The sequence below is a fragment of the Hemitrygon akajei genome, chromosome 29 (assembly GCF_048418815.1).
Source record: "Hemitrygon akajei chromosome 29, sHemAka1.3, whole genome shotgun sequence".
In the NCBI taxonomy this organism is placed as follows: domain Eukaryota; kingdom Metazoa; phylum Chordata; class Chondrichthyes; order Myliobatiformes; family Dasyatidae; genus Hemitrygon; species Hemitrygon akajei.
The window spans coordinates 49,864,969-49,885,843 of record NC_133152.1 but is presented as its reverse complement, the minus strand read 5'-3'; the positions used below and the strand labels follow the sequence as shown (position 1 = coordinate 49,885,843).

At 41.2% G+C, this 20,875-nt stretch overlaps 1 protein-coding gene across 8 annotated transcripts in view; it reads left to right on the top strand.

Annotated features, from left to right (window-relative positions):
• The window catches only part of cfap74 (cilia and flagella associated protein 74), a 461,786-nt gene that overhangs the window by 392,640 nt on the left and 48,271 nt on the right, over window positions 1-20,875 (top strand). For 7 of the 8 annotated variants that reach the window (XR_012096720.1, XR_012096719.1, XM_073032445.1 and 4 more), the window contains 4 exons: window positions 1,135-1,269; window positions 7,634-7,743; window positions 12,734-12,789; window positions 19,956-20,075. Coding sequence is in view for 6 of the 8 variants with exons in the window: in XM_073032445.1 (XP_072888546.1) it covers window positions 1,135-1,269; window positions 7,634-7,743; window positions 12,734-12,789; window positions 19,956-20,075 (421 nt within the window). In the remaining 2 variants the exon portion in view is untranslated. The remainder of the gene's footprint in view (window positions 1-1,134; window positions 1,270-7,633; window positions 7,744-12,733; window positions 12,790-19,955; window positions 20,076-20,875) is intronic. The other variant, XM_073032443.1, reaches the window with a different exon arrangement.

Genomic DNA, 20,875 nt, shown 5'->3' with positions numbered 1-20,875 from the left:
CACAGTGAATGGCGGTGCTGGCTAGAAGGGCCGAATGGCCTATTCCTGCACCTACTGTCTATTGTCTATGTGGGATCTGACCAAAACCTTATAAATGTCGAGGTTATGAGTAAGCCACACTACTGGTTTTGTCCACCAAATCCAAACCCATGGCATGCTCTTTTTTACCTGATCAACATTACTGTTTTAGTTTGTATTCATCTTAAACTTACAAATCATTATACCAACTTTAGTGATTAGCACAATGTTTTACAGTGCCAAGAACCTGGGTTCAATTCCTGCCACTGTCTGTTGGAAGTTTGTACTTTTTCCCCTTGACCGCGTGTGTTTGCTCCAGGTTCTTTGGCTTCCTCCACACATTCAAAAAGGTACGGGTTAGGGTTAGTAAGTTGTGGGTATGCCTTGTTGGCAGCAGAAGCGTGACAACACCTGCAGCTGTCCCCACCACAACCTCGGACTGTGTTGGTCATTGATGCAAATGACATATTTCACTGTATGTTTCAATGTACATATTACAAATAAAATTAATCTTTATCTATTTTTATAAATAAGTTCTACAATAAATATACTGTTCGTTCAAAGTAAAGGTACAACCAGTAATCACATGGGCAACATTTATAATTAAAACTTTAGTAAGACAGCAAAGATTACATTAGTATTTTTAATCAACTTTATGCACAGTCTATTCTATGGTTTGACTTGAATTATAGAATTAAAAATGTGTTGCTTGCAAATGGTGTAGTGAATCAGATGTACTTTATGATATGTGCCACCTTTCACAGCCCTTCATTTAATGTTATTTTTATTCAGAGGAACAGCACAGAACAGGCCCTTCCGCCTCTTTGAGCTGCGCTGCCCAATAACCCACCAATTTAACCTTAGCCTAATCACAGGACTATTTACAATGACCAACCAATCTGCTAACTGGTACATCTTTGGACTGTGGGTGAGAACTGGAGTACCCGGAGGAAACACTCCTGGTCACAGGGAGGACATTCAATCTTACAGAAACAGAGGAATTGAACTCAGGACTATTAAAGCTTTAGTAGCGTCATATTAACCACTGTGCTACAGTAGTTACACTACAAGATTCAGAAGTTAAACATACTTTAAAAATGTCCTGTCCTTTTTCAGTTCAGAGGATTACAATGCTGCTCTTGCTTCTTTGCTGAGGAATTTCAAAGAAGAATTCCATAGTTTTGTCATTCCCTGTTTTATTATGCATGGAGATACAACAAGCCATAAAAAGGAAGGTTACCCTCCTTACAGGTAACATAACAATAATAGCACTACTGTTGTATTAAACTGTCTTTCTTTAACCTTTTCAATACTCAGTTGTATTCATTTGTCTTGCAATCCATCTTCCATCCTCTATTCTGGCATCTTCCCCTTCCTTCTCAGTCCTGAAGAAAGGTTTTGGCCCAAAACGTTGACTGGTCATTTCCACAGCTGCTGCCTGACCTGATGAGTTCCTCCAGCATTTCATGCATGTGATTTGTGTTAAAGTTAATTTTTGTACCAACATCAATTAACCACATGAGCACTAGTACTATAGATGGTTAGGCTTTTTTATGTGTAATTGTATTATATTATATCAGCAACTTTGAAGATATAACTTTTCGCAAATTAAAGTGAAATTATTTACCATCAATTACTTAAAATTTTCAAGAATAATGTTTATTTATATACATAATGACCATTATCATCATAGCTTGTCACACCAGACAGCCAGCCACTCTAGTGTTGTTTGATTGATGTTGAGCAGGTCAGTGTCAGATAAATCAGGTGAGAATGGGCAGTTGCGCAGAACGTGTTCAATGTTCTGCACCCTTTCGGCACACTCACAGGATTCGCTGGTCTTTAAACCCCACTTCACCATATTGTCTCCCATCCTACAAACTCCCGCTCTCACTCTGTTGAGAGTGCACCACTTCCATCTGTCAAGCAGTCTGGCAACGTTTCTTGGGGACTTGCACTGTATTGTTTGGTGGGGCTCTGGCTTCTGTTTGTTCCCAGAGGTCAATCCTGTATGTTTGGAGGGGGATATTCCGTGCAGTAGTTCCTCCACTGTAGCAAAGCTTTTCCTTGATTTTAGGCGGTTGGAAACTGGCACATGATGATGTAATGGGTGCCGTGGATCCAAGCTCTGTTTACCCTTTTCAATTTTTGTTGTAGTGTGTCTTCGGATCTCTGGGGGATCAATGCCTGAAAGTCTGTAAATGATGTTGGTAGGTGTGGGGCACAGTGTGCCCATGATTATTCAGCAGGCTTCGTTAAGCAACGGGTCTATTTTCTTTGCATGGGCTGATCTGCCCCACACAGGTGCACAGTATTCTGCAGGTACCTAGCAGAGTGCTAGGGCAGTTGATCTAAGTGTGTGAGCATTAGCTCCCCATTTCGTGCCTGCTAATTTATTCAAGAGAGAATTGTGAGAGCCAACTTTCCCTCAGAGTTTTTGGATGTGGGTGGCAAATGAGAGTGTCCTATCCAGTGTCACGCCCAGGTAAATTGGAGTCGGATGGTGTTCGAGCTCCTTCTTACACCAGAAGATATTGAGTTTCCGAGCTGCTTCTCAATTCCTCAGGTAGAGTGCACATACTTGAGTTTTTGATGGATTTGGGTTCAGGGACTATTTTTCATCATACTGCTTCATTGCTTCGAGGACTGCTATAAGACATACTTCAACTTCTTGGAAGGAGTTATCTTGTGTTGCTATGCATAGGTCATCTGCATAGATAAATCTGCGTGTGTTAGGAAAGGTTGGTTGGTCATTTGTGTAAACATTAAATAGTAGAGGTGCCAGGACTAATCTCTGTGGTAGTCCGTTCTTTTGTGGACACCACCTACTCTTAATTCCATTCATATCTACATTAAATCTGCGATTTTCTAGGAGGCTTCTTATTACTTTTGACTATGGTTTCAGTTTTAGATAATTCTATTATGGCCACTTTATTAGGTTTCCAGTTCAAGATGATGCTCGTAAAGCACAGCGATGACCTGCTGACAGCAAGCATATCTTTTATCTAATTTATTAATCACACTTTTTCTCAAAAATGATCACTGCAATTAATAATCTGTGGCTTCCTTTCAGAATCAAGCTTTTGAACTGCCTGTACAACCTGGCATTTTTGTGATGAGAACAGAAATCACAAAGGTGCAGGATGGTTGCGGGGTGGCATATACAGTCCAAATCAAAATGGTGGAGCCCTGGCTCGAGCGTGGTGTATGAGCCAAATTTTGACTACTGGAGCAGACTTGGAGGTGATTTGAGGTGGAGTGGAGGCTGTGGGGCACAGGCCTGAGAGTGAGGACCAAGCTGATCGATTTAAGGCACCAGGCCAAATCTAGACAACAGGTTCCAGGCCCAAGAGTGTATCAAAATGACAAGGCCTGGAACCAAGAACGAAGAATGACCCATTGTCTGATCAGGCAAGAAAGAGTCAGGGTGTCATGGCTAGAGGCAAGGGATGAGCTAGTGTTCAGCATGCTATTCCTCAATGTTAGCTCATCTCTGCACTGAACTGAGGTTGTGTCCTGCATCTAGCAGGCTCCTAGATCAGCTGTGAGTAGCTTCATAGCAGTGGATGCACTTTCATGAACTTCAGTTCTGAATGTTAGTTGCTTATTTTTATTGTTTGCAAGTTTTGCTTTTTTCCTGCAAATTGGGTGTTTGACAGTCTGTGTTTTTAATCGGTTCTATTTGGTTTCCTTGCTTTGAGATTGCCTGGGGACAAATCTCAAGGGCTATATAGTATGCATACATCTATATACTACTAAAACTCTCATGCTCTGTTTGTGACCTCTAATTAGCCCAAACGGTGCATTACAGCGGCACTTTTTTTGACTAAATCGACTAAACCCAAGCCAATTCCAGCTTTAATGGAAACTGCAATGCGACACCACGACACATGCGCACGGCCAGCCTCAGCAGCGCCTCACGATGCTCACAGCAGTGACACCAAGCAGAGCAAAAGGGCAAGGCAGCTCTATTTCAAGTGGTCACCTTCTGCTAATCACCAGCATTTGCAGGATTGGGACAGATCAAACTGCCACCCATCAATAAGAGATAATTAAATCTAATTGTAATGACGTACTTCGAAACACCCATCAAACCCTTTGCTGCAGTCAAAGGACGGCGGTGACTATATCATGTCCATTTAGGAGAGCGCCAACCACATCATCAAGAATAATCAGCATCCTGGAGGCTTTGGTGTTACTAGTTCATATCTTCTATCCAGCATTAAGGTAAAAAAATATGGTCAGCCTAATTATGCCACGTGGAAAGAGAATGGGGATATTATGGTTAAGAGATTAAGCCAATCATCGTCGGGAAGCAGCAAGGAGAGGGAGAGAACAAGAATTGATTGAGGCCAGGGCTGCATGACTCCAGGATCAGAGACAAAGAACAAACAGGAGAAGAGATGAAGAGAAGGGGGATGAAAGGGCTGCACGTCTCCAGAATGACAAAAACAGGCACAGAAGGAGGAGAGAGGAAGAGACAAAGGAGCAGAGAAATGCACGTCTCCGGGATCAGAGACAAAAAACAAACAGCAGAAGAGATGAAGAGACAGCGGATGAAAGGACTGCACATCTCCAGAATGACAACGAAAGGCACAAGGGTGGCAGATCAACAATCAACGTTGCCATCAAAAATGTCCTTCATTAAAAGAGAAGGAGCTATATTTGCCTTGTTACGTGTCTTTCTTCTTTAATAAACTGAGTTTTTCTTCTTTAATTTCCAAAGCACATCACATCAGACTGCACTACATTTCTCTCAAAGGGTGCCCCAATGGGTCACCCGGTTGTCTAGTTGATAATAAAAGTACTTTGAATTTTGAACTTTACATCTGTGTATTACTGTCAGCCAATCATGTACCAGCAGATAATAAAAGTACTTTGAATTTTGAACTTTACATCTGTGTATTACTATCAGCCAATCATGTGGCGGCAATTCAATGCATAAAAGCATGCAGACACAGTCAAGAGATTCAGTTGTTGTTCAAACCAAACATCAGAATAAGGATGAAGTGTGATCTAAGTGACTTTGACCATGGAATGATTGTTGGTGCCAGAAAGGGTGGTTTCAGTATCACAAAAACTACTGATCTCCTGGGAATTCCATGCACAGCAGTCTCTAGAATTTACAGAGAATGGTGTAAAAAAACAAAAAACATCCAGTGAGTAGCAGGTCTGTGGGCAAGAATGCCTTGTTAATGAAAGAGGACAGAGGAGAATGGCCAGAATTGTTCAAGCTGACAGGAAGGTGACAGTAACTCAAACAACCACATGTTACAACAGTGATGTGCAGAAGAGCATCTCTGAATGCACAACACATTGAATTTTAAAGTGGATGGGCTACAGTAGCAGAAGACCACACTGGATTCCATTCCTGTTCTTAGTAATGTGGCCACTGAGTGTATATTAAAATAGTGTTTTGAAGAATCCATAGGATATCAAGGATCAACATTATTTGCCATATTTATATGGATTAGAAATTTGTTGTGCTGTGTTGGTCAGGGCTCGACATCCCAACAAAAATAACATTCAACAATTATAAAGAATAAAGATTTATATAAAAAATAAGGTTAAAGGTTAATGTATAGATTGGAATAAAATGTGCTTAAATATATAAATACTGGCATGTATTTACAATGTAAACACCATTATAAAAATTGGTTTAAAGTGTTTACAGTGCAGTGCAGTGATGGGAGAGGGGAATAATAGAGAGAGTGGGTGGCGAGTCTAAGTAGAACGGTTGATCAGATTAACTGCCTTGGGGAAGAAACTTTTAAGATGTCATGAAGTTTTAAGTTTTAATAGCCCTATAGCACTTTCCAGAAGTTAGCTCTTGGAAAAGGTTGATTGTGCCCATAGTGACTTTTCCCATCCGCTTTTTTGTCCTGGACACATTACAAGTCCTGCAATGATGGTAGATTGCACCCAATGAATTTTGTAAGGCAGTTTTATGTTTAGGAACAGTACTTCAGAGTTTTCTACAACAGATGAAATTTTGAATGCTTGTTTATTTATTTATTTTATTGAGGTACAGGCTCTTCCAGCCCTTCGAGCCACACTTCCAGCAACTCCCAATTTAACCCTAGCCTAATCTCAAAGCAATTTACAATGACCATTTTACCTACCAACCAGTACATCTTTGGGCTGTGGGAGGAAACCGGAGCACCCAGAGGAAACCCATGGAGTCATAGGAGAAACGTACACAGACAGACAGTAGCAGTAATTGAACCTGGGTTACTGATACTGTAAAGCATTGCGCTAACCACTATGCTACCATACAGGTTAACAATGTATCCTTTGCTTTTTCATGACTATGTAGCAAAGAGTTCTTCTTATCTTAGCAGTCACAAGTGTCAATCAGGAGTGGTGCCTACCATGGTCAAGGATTTTCCCCCTCCCCCCCTTCCACCCCACGGTCTTTTGGAATCCCTACCATCAGGCAGGAGGGTAGCATAGCATTAGGATAAGAACTGCCAGGATGAGAAACAGCTTCTTCCCCCTGGCTGTGAGACCACTGAACTCCCTGCCACCACCCAGGTTACATCACATATGAAGTGCCAATAGCACTATAATGTTTAATCTTTAACTTGTGTCATAAGTGCAACTTATCTGTTAATTTATTTGTGGTAGCATAACTTTATATGTTATCTGTGAGTTATATGTACAGTCGGCCCTCCTTAACCACGGGGGATTGGTTCCGGGACTCCTCACGGATACCAAAATTCGTGGATGTTCAAGTTCCTTATTCAACCTGTCAAATACGGTGGACTTTAGGACCCAGTGGAACCCCAGACCTTATTTAACCTGTTTCACGAACATGATTGAAAATAAAGTGGAAATAATAAAGCGATCAGAAAGAGGCGAAACGCCATTGGTCACTGGAAAAGTGTTAGGCTACATCGGTCAACGATCAGAACAATTTTAAAGGATAAAGTGAGAAAGGCTCTATCCTGATGAAAGCGACAATTATTACTAAGCAACGCAGTGGTTTAGTTATTGATTTTGGGTTTTTGATCCTCCACATCAACCCGGCACGGTGGAGAGCACACTCGGGAGCGGTCTGTCCCAAGTCGCGAGAACTTCTGCTCCCGAGCCTGGCGCTGAAACATACATTCTTAAGTGTTTTATATGCATAGAAAGGTAAAATATATACTATATACTGAGACAAACATTTGACTAACTGACGCTAAATAATACCGGATGTACCTGTTCAGACTTACTTAGTAAGAACTTATGATTTTTTTCGATTCCAATCCACAATAACCCACTCACATCCTCCCGTATACTTTAAATCATCTCCAGATTACTTATAATACCTAATACAATGTAAATGCTATGTAAAATGGTTGTTATACTGCATTGTTTAGGGAATAGTGACAAGAAAAAAAAAAGGTCTGCACATGCTCGAACAACAAGTGCTGGAAGAGCACTTTCGGGTTTTCGTGATTCATGGTTGGTTGAATTCACGCATGTGGAATTCACGGATAAGGAGGGCCGACTGTACTGTGTTGTCCACCTTGGTCTGGAGGAACATTGTTTTGTTTGGCAGCATAAATGTGTGCAGCTGAATGACAATAAATTTGCACTTAAGTAACTGTTAATATCTTGTGCATTGTAGCATTCACAACACGCTGTATCTAGAAGTTAATTGCCCTACAATTGCCCCACCACTCGTACTTGTTCCATGTAACAAGCGGAATATTGTAGACTTCGGAGAGAATGCAGAAGGTAATGTAATATTTTATACACTCAATTACAATTAATCCAGTGTACAATTTGTTTGTTGGATCTTAATCATGTTTTCTAATTATCAGAAGCATATAAATTATTTCCTGTAGTAGGGGAGTCTTAAGACCAAAGGGCACAGCTTCAGAAGAGAGAGACATCCCTTTAGGTCAAAGATGAGGAAAAATTTCTTTAGCCAGAGGATGGTGAATCTGTGGAATTCATTTCCACAGACAGCTGTCTTTGGATCTATTTAAAATGGAGGATGGTAGATTCTTGATTAGTAAGGGTGTCAATGATCACAGAGAGAAAACAGGAGAATAGTGTTGAGAAGGTTAATAAATCAGCCATAATGGATTGGCAGAGCAAGCTCAATGGGCTGAATGGCATAACTCTGTTCCCATGGTCTCAACTGAGTTGTCTAGATTAACTAGCTAAGCTGTTAAGTATTAGATATCTGCTCTAGGATCCTGAAATCTCCTGAAAGTGAATACAACTGTTCACAGGCAAGTTGGAGATATCAAAGTTCAAAGTAAATTTATTATCAAAGTATATATATGTTACCATTTACAACCATGAAATTCATTTTTCATAAGAGTTTAAGACATAGGAGCAGAATTAGGCCATTCAGTCCATCGAGTCTGCTCTGCCATTCCATCATGGCTGATCCCAGTTCCCACTCAACCCCATACACCTGCCTTCTCGCCATATCCTTTGATGCCCTGTCTGATCAGTAAACTTTCAACTTCTGCCTTAAATCTACCCACAGACTTGGCCTCCACCACAGTTTGTTGCAAAGCATCCCACAGATTCACCACTCTCTAGCTAAAAAAATTATTCCTTACCTTTGTTCTAAAAGGTCGCCCCTCAATTTTGAGGCTGTGCCCTCTAGTTCTCTGGACTCTGTCCAAATACAAAACACCCTTTTTGAGATATGGATCCAAAACCATTGACAATACTCCAAGGGCAGCCTGACTAGTGTCTTATAAAGCCTCAGCATTATCTCCTTGCATTTATATTCTATTCCCCTTGAAATAAATGGCAACATTGCATTTGCCTTCTTTACCACAGACTCAACCTGTAAATTAACCTACTGAGAGTATTACACAAGGACTCTTTCATCCCTTTGCACCTCGGATGTTTGAACTTTCTCCCCATTTAGATAATAATTCTCACTATTGTTCCTTTTACCAAAATACATTATCACACATTTCCTAACACTATATTCCATCTGTCACATTTTTGCCCATTCCTCCAATTTGTCTATGTCCTGCTGCAATTGCATTGCTTCCTCAGCATTATCTACCCCTCCACCTATCTTCGTATCATCTGCAAACTTTAGCAATTCCATTATCCAAATCACTAACAAACAATGTGAAAAGTTACGGTCCCAATACTGACCCACTATTCACTGGCTGCCAACCAGAAAAGGCTCCCTTTATTCTCACTCACTGTCTCTAGGCCATTCCTCTATCCATGCCAATATCTTTCCTGTAACACCATAGGATTTTATCTTGTTAAGCAGCCTCATGTGTATGCACCTTATTAAATGCCCTTTGACAATCCAAATAAATGATATCCATTGCCTCTCCTTTGTCCACCCTGCTTGTTACTTCCTCAAAGAACTCTAACAGATTTGTCAGGCAAGATTTCCCTTCAAAGAAATCATGCTGACTTTGACTTATTTTAACATTAGTCTCCAAGTATCCCAAGACCTCATCCTTAATAATAGACTCTAACACTTACCCAACCACTGAAGTTAGGCTATCTGGCCTATAATTTCCTTTCCTTTTGCCTTCCTCCCTTCTAAAAGAGTGGAGTGATATTTGAAATCTTCCAGTCCTCTGGGATCATGCCAGATTCAAGTGATTCTTGGAAAATCATAGCTAATGCATCTATTATCTCCTCAGCAGCCTCTCTCAGGACTCTGGGATGTAGTCTATCTGGTCCAGGTGACTTATCCACCTTAAGACCTTTCAGGTTGCCTAGCACTTTTTCCTTTGAAATAGCTATGGCACTCAGTCTTGCTCCCTGATACTCACAGACCTCTGACACACTGCTAGTGTCTTCTACAGTAAAGACTGATGCAAAGTGCCCATTAAGTTCATCTGCCATTTCTTCGTCCCCCACTACTACCTCACCAGCGTCATTTTCCAGGGATCCAATTTCAATTCTCACCTCCCTTTTAATCATATAACTGAAAAAAACTTTTAGTGTCCTGCTTTCAACTTCCAATTGGTTAATTGGCTAATTCCAACTGCAAATTGGCTAATTTGCCTTCATATTTCATCTTTTTCCTTCTTATACCTTTTAAGTTGCCTTTTGTTGGATTTTAAAAACTTCCCAATCATCCAACTTCCACACTTTTGCTACATTATATGCCCTTTCCTTCACTTTTCTTGTCAACCATGGTTGCCTATGCCTGCCATTTGAGAACAACTTCTTCTTTGGGACGCATCTATCCTGCACCTTGTGAACTATTCCCAGAAACTTTAGCCAACACTGCTCTGCTCTGCTAGTATCCTCCTGCAATCCACCAGGGTAAGCTCCTCTCTCATGCCTCTGTAATTCCCTTTCATTCCATTGCGATAGATACATCTGACCGCTGCTTCTCCCTCTCAAGTTGCAGTATGAATTCAATCATATTATGATCACTGTCTCCTAAGTGTTCCTTTCCTTTAAGCTCCCAAATAAGATCTGGGCTATTGTACAACACCCAGTCTCAGATAGCCTCTCCCTGAATAGGCTCAAGCACACGCTACTCTAAAAAGCCATCTGGTAAGCATTCAAAAATTGCCCCCTCTTGCAATCTGATACCAAACTGATTTTCCCAATCCCCTTGCCTATTGAAGTCCCCCATTACAACTGTGACATTACCCTTATTACATGCATTTTCCAGCTCCTCTGCAATCTCCTGCGGGCATTCACGGTAAGTACAAAGAGACAAAAATTATAAACAAAATAATAATAATAAATAAATAAGCAAGAAATACTGAGAACATGAGATGAAGAGTCCTTGAAAGTGATTTCATAGGTTATAGGAACAGTTCGGTGTTGGGGTGAGTGAAGTTGACTGAAGTTATCCCCTCTGATTTAAGAGCCTAATGATTGAGGGGTAATAACTATTCCTGAACCTGGTGATATAGGACATAAGGCTCCTGTATCTCCTTCTTTATGGCAGCAGAGACAAGAGAGCATGGCCTGGATGGTGCAAGTCCACCAAGATTACTACGGATGGAAAGCTGTACATTGAGGGAACCTGTATTCTGCCCTGTTGGATGTCAGATTGAAATGCATTACACTATTACAAAATACAAAGGTCTACAAAATTATGAGGGGTATAGATAGGGTTAATGCAAACAGGCTTTTTTCACTGAGGTTGAGTGAATCTAGAAGTGGATGTCATAGGTTAAGGGTGAACTTGAAAGGGGATTTTACTCAGAGGGCAGTGAGAGTGTGGAACAATCTGCCAGCACAAGCAGTAGATGTAGGTTTGATTGCAACATTTCAGAAAAGTTTAGATTAGTATATGGATGGGAGTTTATGGAGGACAATGGCTTGGGTGCAGGTCGATGGGACAATTCAGCACAAACCAGATGAGCCGAAGGGCTTGTTTCTGTGGTGTAGTGTTCTATTACTCTGTTAGAGTATAGTGCCGACTAATGTCCATAATGATGCTGTAAGTGGTCTGAATACTCAAAATAACTGTAGCCTATAGTCATTGGTTTAAAAATTCAACTAGTCCAGGACATGGTGTGTTCTCTGTTGGATTATGGGGGTTGATTGTGAGAGGATATGGAGGGCCCAATAATTCCAGAGAATTATTGTGTATAAGATGATGAAAGGCATTGATCGTGTGGTCAGTCAGAAGCTCTTTCCCAGGGCTGAAATGGCTAACATGAGAGGGTGCAGTTTTAAGGTGCTTGGAAGTAGGTTCAGAGGGGACATCACGGGCACGTTTTTTACGCAGAGAGTGGTGAGTGCATGGAATGGGCTGCCAGCAACAGTGGTGGAGGTGGATATGATACATCTTTTAAGAGACTCCTGGATAGGTACATAAAGCTTAGAAAAATAGAGAGCTATGGGTACCCTTAGGTTATTTCTAAAGTAACTACATGTTGGGCACAACATTGTGGGCTGAAGAGCCTGTATTGTTCTGTAGGTTTTCTATGTTTCTATGTTTTCTATGTTACAATGTTTCTAGATAATTTTTCTGAGATTTTTTTATCTAAAGAGAAGGTATAATGACATTGATTATACAAAATAATCTCACTTCCACATTGACGTTTGTGCCTAGATTTAACATAAAACATACAATATTACAGCATGGCACAGCCCCTCTGGCCTACAAGGTTGTGCCAACCTCTTAACCTGCCCTAAGATCAATCTAACCCTTCCCTCACACATAACCTTTCATCTTCCTTTAATCCATGTGCTATCTGACTTTCTTAAATGTCTCCAATGTACCTGCCTCCACCACCAGCTACAACAGCTCATCCACAAACCCACCACTCTCTGTCTGAAAAAAAACTACCTCTGACATCCCCCCTATACTTTTCTCCAATCACTTTAAAATTATCCCCCTTTATTTTAGCCATTTCTTCCCTGGGAAAAAGTCTCTGGCTGTCCACTCGAACTATGCATCTTAGAATCTTGTACACCTCTATCACGTCACTTCTTACCCTCCTTCACTCCAAATAGAAAAGTCCTAGCTTGCTCAAGCAGCTTTGTAGATGCTGTTCTGCTGAATACAATCCACACTTGAAGCAGAAATGACAAACAGTTCAGCTTTTTTTTACATGTACCCATATAAACATTATTCAAGGACAAGTGAAAATTAATTGTGATGAATTTAAAGGATTTCAGCACCAATAGCTTTTAGTGTCTAGTAGGGTCGCTACCTGATGGTTTGAGGCTTTAGAAATTTAGAGCTAATTTTCCTCACATGTAAATGATGTTTAAATAAATCTAATTTATTTTAATGTTATTGCAGGGCAAAGAATAGTTAAAAAGGTCATGGTTCAGAATATTTCTCAAGATGATCTGGAGGTATCCTTTCACTTTAGTTGTATTGACTACTCCAGAAGTTCCTATGGTCGTGTGAAGGTATTGATTGCTCATAACTGTGGGCCTGAGCCTTGTGTTCTGCTTTTATTTACCTCGCCTCTTTTATCCCTTATGTTAAATGAAATTGCACAAATAAAAAGGTGTGCAAAGAGTGTAATCATATTTCTAATAACACTGGACAACAAAGATTTTACTTCCTGAATACCTTTTGGTGTATCTTATGAATTTTGTGCTACTGACCATGAAAATCACCATGAAATTTCCCTATCACGCACCATTTCTTAAAACCACTTATGTTTATTATTTCAATTCATAATTCAAGTCAATTAAAATGTTGCCTACAATGTAAGCTGAAAAGTTTCCTATCTTGTCCAGGCATGCTTGGGCATGCTTAGGCGGTGCGGCTGCTACATGGCAGGACAGGTTTTAATAATAATTATTGGGTTCAGGACTGTAAGGATGGAATTTGCTATCACCAGGCACAAAAATTTCAATGAAGGATTTTGATATTTGAAACAGATGCTTCCCAGAATAACTGATGCCAAGATTAAGGAAAATATTTGTGTTGGTCCACAAATCAAACAGGTCATCAGTGACAGGCAATTTGAAGAATTTCTAGTGGGACCAGAGAAAATCACATGGAAGGCATTCAAGGAAGTTGTTGAAATTTTTCTCAGCATCTACAGAGCACCAAGCTACATGCAGCTGGTTGAAAGCATGTTTCAAGCATATAAAACCCATGAAATGCAACATGTCACTAAGGATTAATTTACTGCATTCCTATTTAGACTTTTTCCCTGCAAATCTTGTTGCTGTTAGTGACAAGCATGGTGAAAGGTTTCACCAGGACATTGCGGTCATGAAGAAAAGATAACAGGGCAACTGGAATCCATCAATGCTGGCGAATTATTGTTGGACACTTAAGCGAGAAGCCTCAGACACTGAGTACAAATGAAAATCATTAACAAAATTTTTTTTAACTTAGTTGAACTATTGCAAAGCATCAGCACCATTCTGCAATTAAACACATTATATTCAATAGAAGTTAATTTGTTGTTTATCCGAATTCCTACATGATACAAGTAGTCTGAAATTATTTTTGTGTTCATCTTCAAGCAGTCTATCATAAACAAAAATAAAATTCTGAGGGAGCAACACTTCTGAAAAGATTTGTTGTCCAGAGTAATCCTTATGATTGAGGAGGCCATTCACCCCATCAGGGCAATTCACATTCACAGAACAATCTATTCGCCCGCCTGTTTCCCTGTAACCTGTTTTCCCTCATATTTCTTCAATTTCACATTCAGTTCTGAGACCAACTACATACAAGATTCAGCATTCGAGATTGTTGAATGTCATTTCCAGTACATAAGTCTAAAGGGGAATGAAATAATTGTTACTCCTGCTCCTTTGCAGCACAAAAAACCAATAAGATAAAGAAAGTGATAATAATAAAAAACCTAATAATATAAATATGTAAGATAGCTTATATTGTTACGAACCCCGTTACTGGGTCACTTACCAGCAAAGATAGAGAGGTCCGTTGAAGTCTGATGGTACTATTTTTAACAGTATTTATTAGTAAAAATACACAAAAATAATATCAATGCAAACATACAGATAATATATGTCGTCAATACTAAATCTAAAAGTGCGGGTATAATAATAATCAATAAGAAATAGCTCTATCGTTGTCTAGGGGATAAATGTATTGTCCGATGGAAATATAAAAGTCACTCAGTTCATTCAGGCTGCAGCCTTTGGTTGGAGTCAAGAGAGAGATTTTTAGAAACTTGCCGGCTTTTCTTTTTATGATTTCGATCCTTCGAGAGTTCTATTGGTGTGGCCGGTCACTTGTGGCCTCTCCTTTAGCTAAAGCCGTTCTTCCGTGGCGAGCCCGCCAATTCCCAGGCAAGGGAAAAGGACGCACGTGAGCCCCACCAGCTGTCGCTATTAAACGCTGTCACGGGATTTCTAGTGTTTCTCCTGGTGCGTCTAAAGGGGTTGTTCCCCAGACCCTCTTTTATCCTTACTCATGGGGTCTCAGATGTTAGTCGGGTTGGGATGATGCAATCCCTCAACCAGCCCACTCTGGTCATCCCCTGAGGGCTTCAATGAATTGTACAGTACTCAATACACAATTCCGTCTCCAAGAGACAATGGCCGTTATCCGTGGCTTTGTCTTGCTGAGGCCAGGACACATTCCAAAACCTTGAGGATTCTCTCTCATTTCCTGGGTCCCAGACCCGAATTAATAGCGATCTTGCGATTCTCAAGAAGGAGGGGGCGACTTTGTACCCTTCGGCCCCTCAGAGTTGTGGCACATTCGTAACAATATACATAATTCATTCTTTGACCAGAAAGTGACGATAGGCACAGGAAGGTCTGTACATAATGTGATTGACAGGAAATAATAAAGTAGTGGTCCAAACATAGAACATAGAATATTACAGCACATTACAGGTCCTTCGGCCCACAATGTTGTGCCAACCCTCAAACCCTGCCTCCCATATAACCCCCCCCCACCTTAAATTCCTCCATATACCTGTCTAGTAGTCTCTTAAATTTCACTATTATATCTGCCTCCACCACTGACTCAGGCAGTGCTTTTCCACGCACCAACCACTCTCTGAGTGAAAAACCTTCCTCTAACATCCCCCTTGAACTTCCCTCCCCTTACCTTAAAGCCATGTCCTCTTGTACTGAGCAGTGGTGCCCTGGGGAAGAGGCGCTGGCTGTCCACTCTGTCTATTCCTCTTAATATCTTGTACACCTCTATCATGTCTTCTCTCATCCTCCTTCTCTCCAAAGAGTAAAGCCCTAGCTCCCTTAATCTCTGATCATAATCCATACTCTCTAAACCAGGCAGCATCCTGGTAAATATCCTCTGTACCCTTTCCAATGCTTCCACATCCTTCCTATAGTGAGGCGACCAGAACTGGACACAGTACTCCAAGTGTGGCCTAACTAGAGTTTTATAGAGCTGCATCATTACATCGCGACTCTTAAACTCTGTCCCCTGACTTATGAAAGCTAACACCCCATAAGCTTTCTTAACTACCCTATCTACCTGTGAGGCAACTTTCAGGGATCTGTGAACATGTACCCCCAGATCCCTCTGCTCCTCCACACTACCAAGTATCCTGCCATTTACTTTGTACTCTGCCTTGGAGTTTGTCCTTCCAAAGTGTACCACCTCACACTTCTCCGGGTTGAACTCCATCTGCCACTTCTCAGCCCACTTCTGCATCCTATCAATGTCTCTCTGCAATCTTCGACAATCCTCTACACTATCTACAACACCACCAACCTTTGTGTCATCTGCAAACTTGCCAACCCACCCTTCTACCCCCACATCCAGGTTGTTAATAAAAATCACGAAAAGTAGAGGTCCCAGAACAGATCCTTGTGGGACACCACTAGTCACAACTCTCCAATCTGAATGTACTCCCTCCACCACGACCCTCTGCCTTCTGCAGGCAAGCCGATTCTGAATCCACCTGGCCAAACTTCCCTGGATCCCATGCCTTCTGACTTTCTGAATAAGCCTACCATGTGGAACCTTGTCAAATGCCTTACTAAAATCCACGTAGATCACATCCACTGCACGACCCTCATCTATGTGCCTGGTCACCTCCTCAAAGAACTCTATCAGGCTTGTTAGGCACGATCTGCCCTTCACAAAGCCATGCTGACTGTCCCTGATCAGACCATGATTCTCTAAATGCCCATAGATCCTATCTCTAAGAATCTTTTCCAACAGCTTTCCCACCACAGACATAAGGCTCACTGGTCTATAATTACCTGGACTATCCCTACTACCGTTTTTGAACAAGGGGACAACATTTGCCTCCCTCCAATCCTCCGGTACCATTCCCGTGGACAATGAGGACATAAAGATCCTAGCCAGAGGTTCAGCAATCTCTTCCCTTGCCTCGTGGAGCAGCTTAGGGAATATTCTGTCAGGCCCCGGGGACTTATCCATCCTAATGTATTTTAACAACTCCAACACCTCCTCTCTTAATATCAACATGCTCCAGAACATCAACCTCACTCATATTGTCCTCACTGTCATCAAGTTCCCTCTCAGTGGTGAATACCGAAGAGATTTATTCATTGAGGACCTCGCTCACTTCCACAGCCTCCAGGCACATCTTCCCACTTTTATCTCTAATCGGTCCTACCTTCACTCCTGTCATAACACGAGAAAATCTGCAGATGCTGGAAATCCAAGCAACTCACACAAAATGCTAGAGGAACTCAGCAGGCCAGGCAACATCTATAGGAACAAATACAGTTGACTTTTCGAGCCAAGAGCATTCTGCTGAAGGGTCTCGGTCTGAAACGTCAACTGTACTCTTTTCCATAGATGCTGCCTGGCCTGCTGAGTTCCTCCAGCATTTTGTGTGTGTTATAAAGTAGTGGTGGTTGGGGGAGTGAATGGGTGGGTTAGTGTGTGGAGGTGTTGATCAGCCTTACTGCTTGGGGAAAGTAACTGTTTTTGAGTCTGGTGGTCCTATCATGGATGTTACGTAGACTTCTGATGTGATTGGGTCAAACAGGCCCTGAGCAGGGTGGGAGAGATCCTTCATGATGCCACTGCTTCTTTTCCAGCACCTTTCTGCATATATTTACTTGATGACACGTAAGCTGGTGCCAGTGATACATTGGGCAGTTTTGACTACCCCTTGTAGAGTCTTCCTGTCCGCCACAGTGCATCTTACATTTAGCCAGTTAACCCATCCTTGCATCCTTGGAAAGCAGAACACCCAGAGGATAATTACATGGTCACGGGAGACACATACAGACTCTGTATGGGGAACACAGCAGGTTAGGGTTGATCTGGGTCACTGGAGCTATGAGATGGCCACACTACCTTTCATACCACTAATCCACCCTCTTAATGCTTCATATAAATCCATACCCAAATGGTATGGTGAAATGGTGTTGTGTGAAATCAGCTTCATGGATTTGGTGCATGGGGACTGAGAGCACTCACAACCGGTATGTCAGTTAACCATTTATTTACAGGGCAAGACAAACACTAGACATTCAGTAAACCCTGCAAGTTACACACAAATACAAATACTTACTTAAAATGTGTGCTCAGGCCCTCTGTCTCTGCAGCACCCTTCCACTGCTTCTGCAGTACTACTTGCGACTTGATCCAAGGTAAGACCCCCATGCTAGAGAGGACTGGGTGCTTTCAGCACACTGGATTTGTAGTCTACCAGCACTGTGATGTCAGCCAGTGGGAGAGCTGCAATGCTCTTTTAATGGGTCAATCCCTAGTTAGAAAGGAGTAGTGAACAGATAAGATTGACACTGCAACAGATGATTCAGGGGATAAGCTTGGATTCATTTACCCTCTTTATTTGGCCTCAACATACAAGACAAACAGCTTTCCTCCACTTGTCTATTCCAGTGGAATCCTAATGGACAATCATGTGGAAATGAATAGTCTCCTGTTTAGAATTAAAATTATGATTAAGATTGTCTTTGTCACATGTACATCAAGATATACAGTGAAATGCATTTTGTTTGCATCAAATCATATCACCAACATAAGTGTTGCCACGCATCTAGTGCCAACATAGCATGCCCACACTCACAAACCCTAACTTGTACGCCTTTGGACTGTGGGTCGAAACAGGAGCACCCAGAGGAAACCCATGTGGTCACGGAAAAGTGTACAACTCCTTACAGAGGATGGAATCAGGCCACAATCTTAGAGCCAGCATGCTGTAAAACAATAGTGTTAATCTTATAGAGTCATAGAACACTACAGCGCAGAACAGGCCCTTTGGCCCATCTAGTCCATGCCAAACTTCTAATCTGCCTAGTCCTATAGACCTGCGCCTGGACTATAGCCCTCCATGCCCCTCCCATCATTGTACCAATCCAAGTTTCTCTTAAATGTTGAAATCAAGCTTACATCCACTAGTTCTGCCAGCAGGTTGTTCCACACTTTCACCATCCTTTAAATTAAAAGCTCCCCCTCATCTTTCACCCTTAACCCATGACTTCTAGTTAGTCTCACTCAGCATCAGTGGAAAAATCCTGCTTGCATTTACCCTATCCATACACCTCATAATTTTCTACACCTTTATCAAATCTTCCATCATTCTCCTATGCTCTAGCGAATAAACTTCTAACCTATTCAACCTTTCCTTATATTCAGGTTCTCAAGTCCCAGCAACATCCATGTAAATTTTCTCTGCACTCTTTAAATTTTCTTGAAATCTTTGCTGTAGGTAGGTGACCAGATTTGCACATGATACTCCAAATTAGGCTTCACCAGTGTTCAATGTAGCATCCCAACTCCTTTACTCAGTACTTTGATTTATGAAGGCTGATGTGCCAACGTTCTGTTTACAACCCTAGCTACCTGTGATACCAGGTATGAAGGGTCTCAGCTCAAAATGTCAACTGCTTATCCCCCTTCATAGATGCTGATTGACTCGTTTAATTCCTTCAGCATTTTGTGTGTGTTACTCAAGATTTCCAGTAACTGATGGATCTGTTGTGTTTATGAAGTGTTTTTGCTTCTTGCTGAAAAATGGCCAAAGACACTGGGAGAGGTACATGAACAGAATAGGAGAGTGATATGGACCAATTGTGGGTAAATGGGACCAGCTTGGATGGCAATCTTAGTTGGCGTGGACCAATTAGGTTGGAGAGCCTGATTCCCTGCTGCATGACACTAACTCATAAGCAGGAATTAAAAGGGAAATTTTAAAACAGAATTACAATAATTACGCAGGATATATAATGCAGAACTAAATCATTTTCCCCAACTAGTCTGTGCCAGAGTTTATATTGAGCACAAACCTCAAACCCCATCTGGCACCAAAATCATTACATGGTCAAAAACACTTAAATCACATTTCTTCCCCATTCTGATATTTTGTGTGATCAACAAATGAACCTCTTGACCATGATACAAACTCTTATGCTTTGAGTTGTTGCCACACGATGGGCTGATTAGGTATTTACATTAATGAGCTGATGTACAGGTGTATCTATTAAAGTGGCCACTAAGTATACATTTATAGAGAGTCAAATTATCACTACTAGATTTATTTAAACCTTTATCTTCAGGTTTCTGTGGTTTTCTCTAAATGAATCCTTAATGAACAATATTACAGCTGAAATCAACTCTGCTGGATCCCGGAGGTCCCTTCCAGCTGTTGAGTTTCCTTCGAGCCCTTCAACCAGGGGAAACTCAAAATCTTATCTTTTCCTTCATGCCAACTGCAAGTAAAATGGTAAGGTTTTTACTGTTCTTTATTTAGTTTATTTGCATTAAGTTGAATTTTTTTAAAATGATGGGTTATTGATTGTCATTTTTTGTGTGTAGTTTTTGACTGATTCTATTGTATATCTTTGTTCTATTGTGAATGCCTGCAAGAAAATGAACCTCAGGCTAGTACTTGGTGACACATACGTACTTCGATATTAAATTTACTTTAAATGTTGTATATTAATAATGTATTTCACATTAGAATATAGAACAATATTGCAGCACAGTACAGGCCCCGACCTGTTAACCTACTCCAAGATCAATCTAACCCTTTCCTCCCACAAAGCCCTCCATTTTTTGGAGAAAAATTTTGGAGAAGTATTTGTTTTGATTCTGGTCAGAGAGTTCCATATTACAGTATATTAAAAGCAGAAAACTACACTGACCTTTATTGTATACCTGCGATCTAACCCTGAGATCCAGGCAGGCACCGGGAGTGACAGCCACAGTGTGAGGAAAGCTCTAGGATGGATGCTCTGAGGAGATACTGGTCGTGACCTGTACAAGTGTGCTTGTATGTTTCATTTTCCCCAGAGCTGTATATCACACCCAGAGTTATTTCTGTTCTGGCTGGCAGTAGGGGTGGAGGCTCCTTTTTGACCTGACTAGCCTGGGAACTTCTCCAGTAATCAGAACACAAATTACCCTGGAAATCTGCAATAGAAACAGAGAATGGTGGCATCTGTGGAAAGGGAACCAAACTTATTATTTTATATCATTGAACATTCATCAGAACCAGTCAACAACATGAGATTATATCACTGT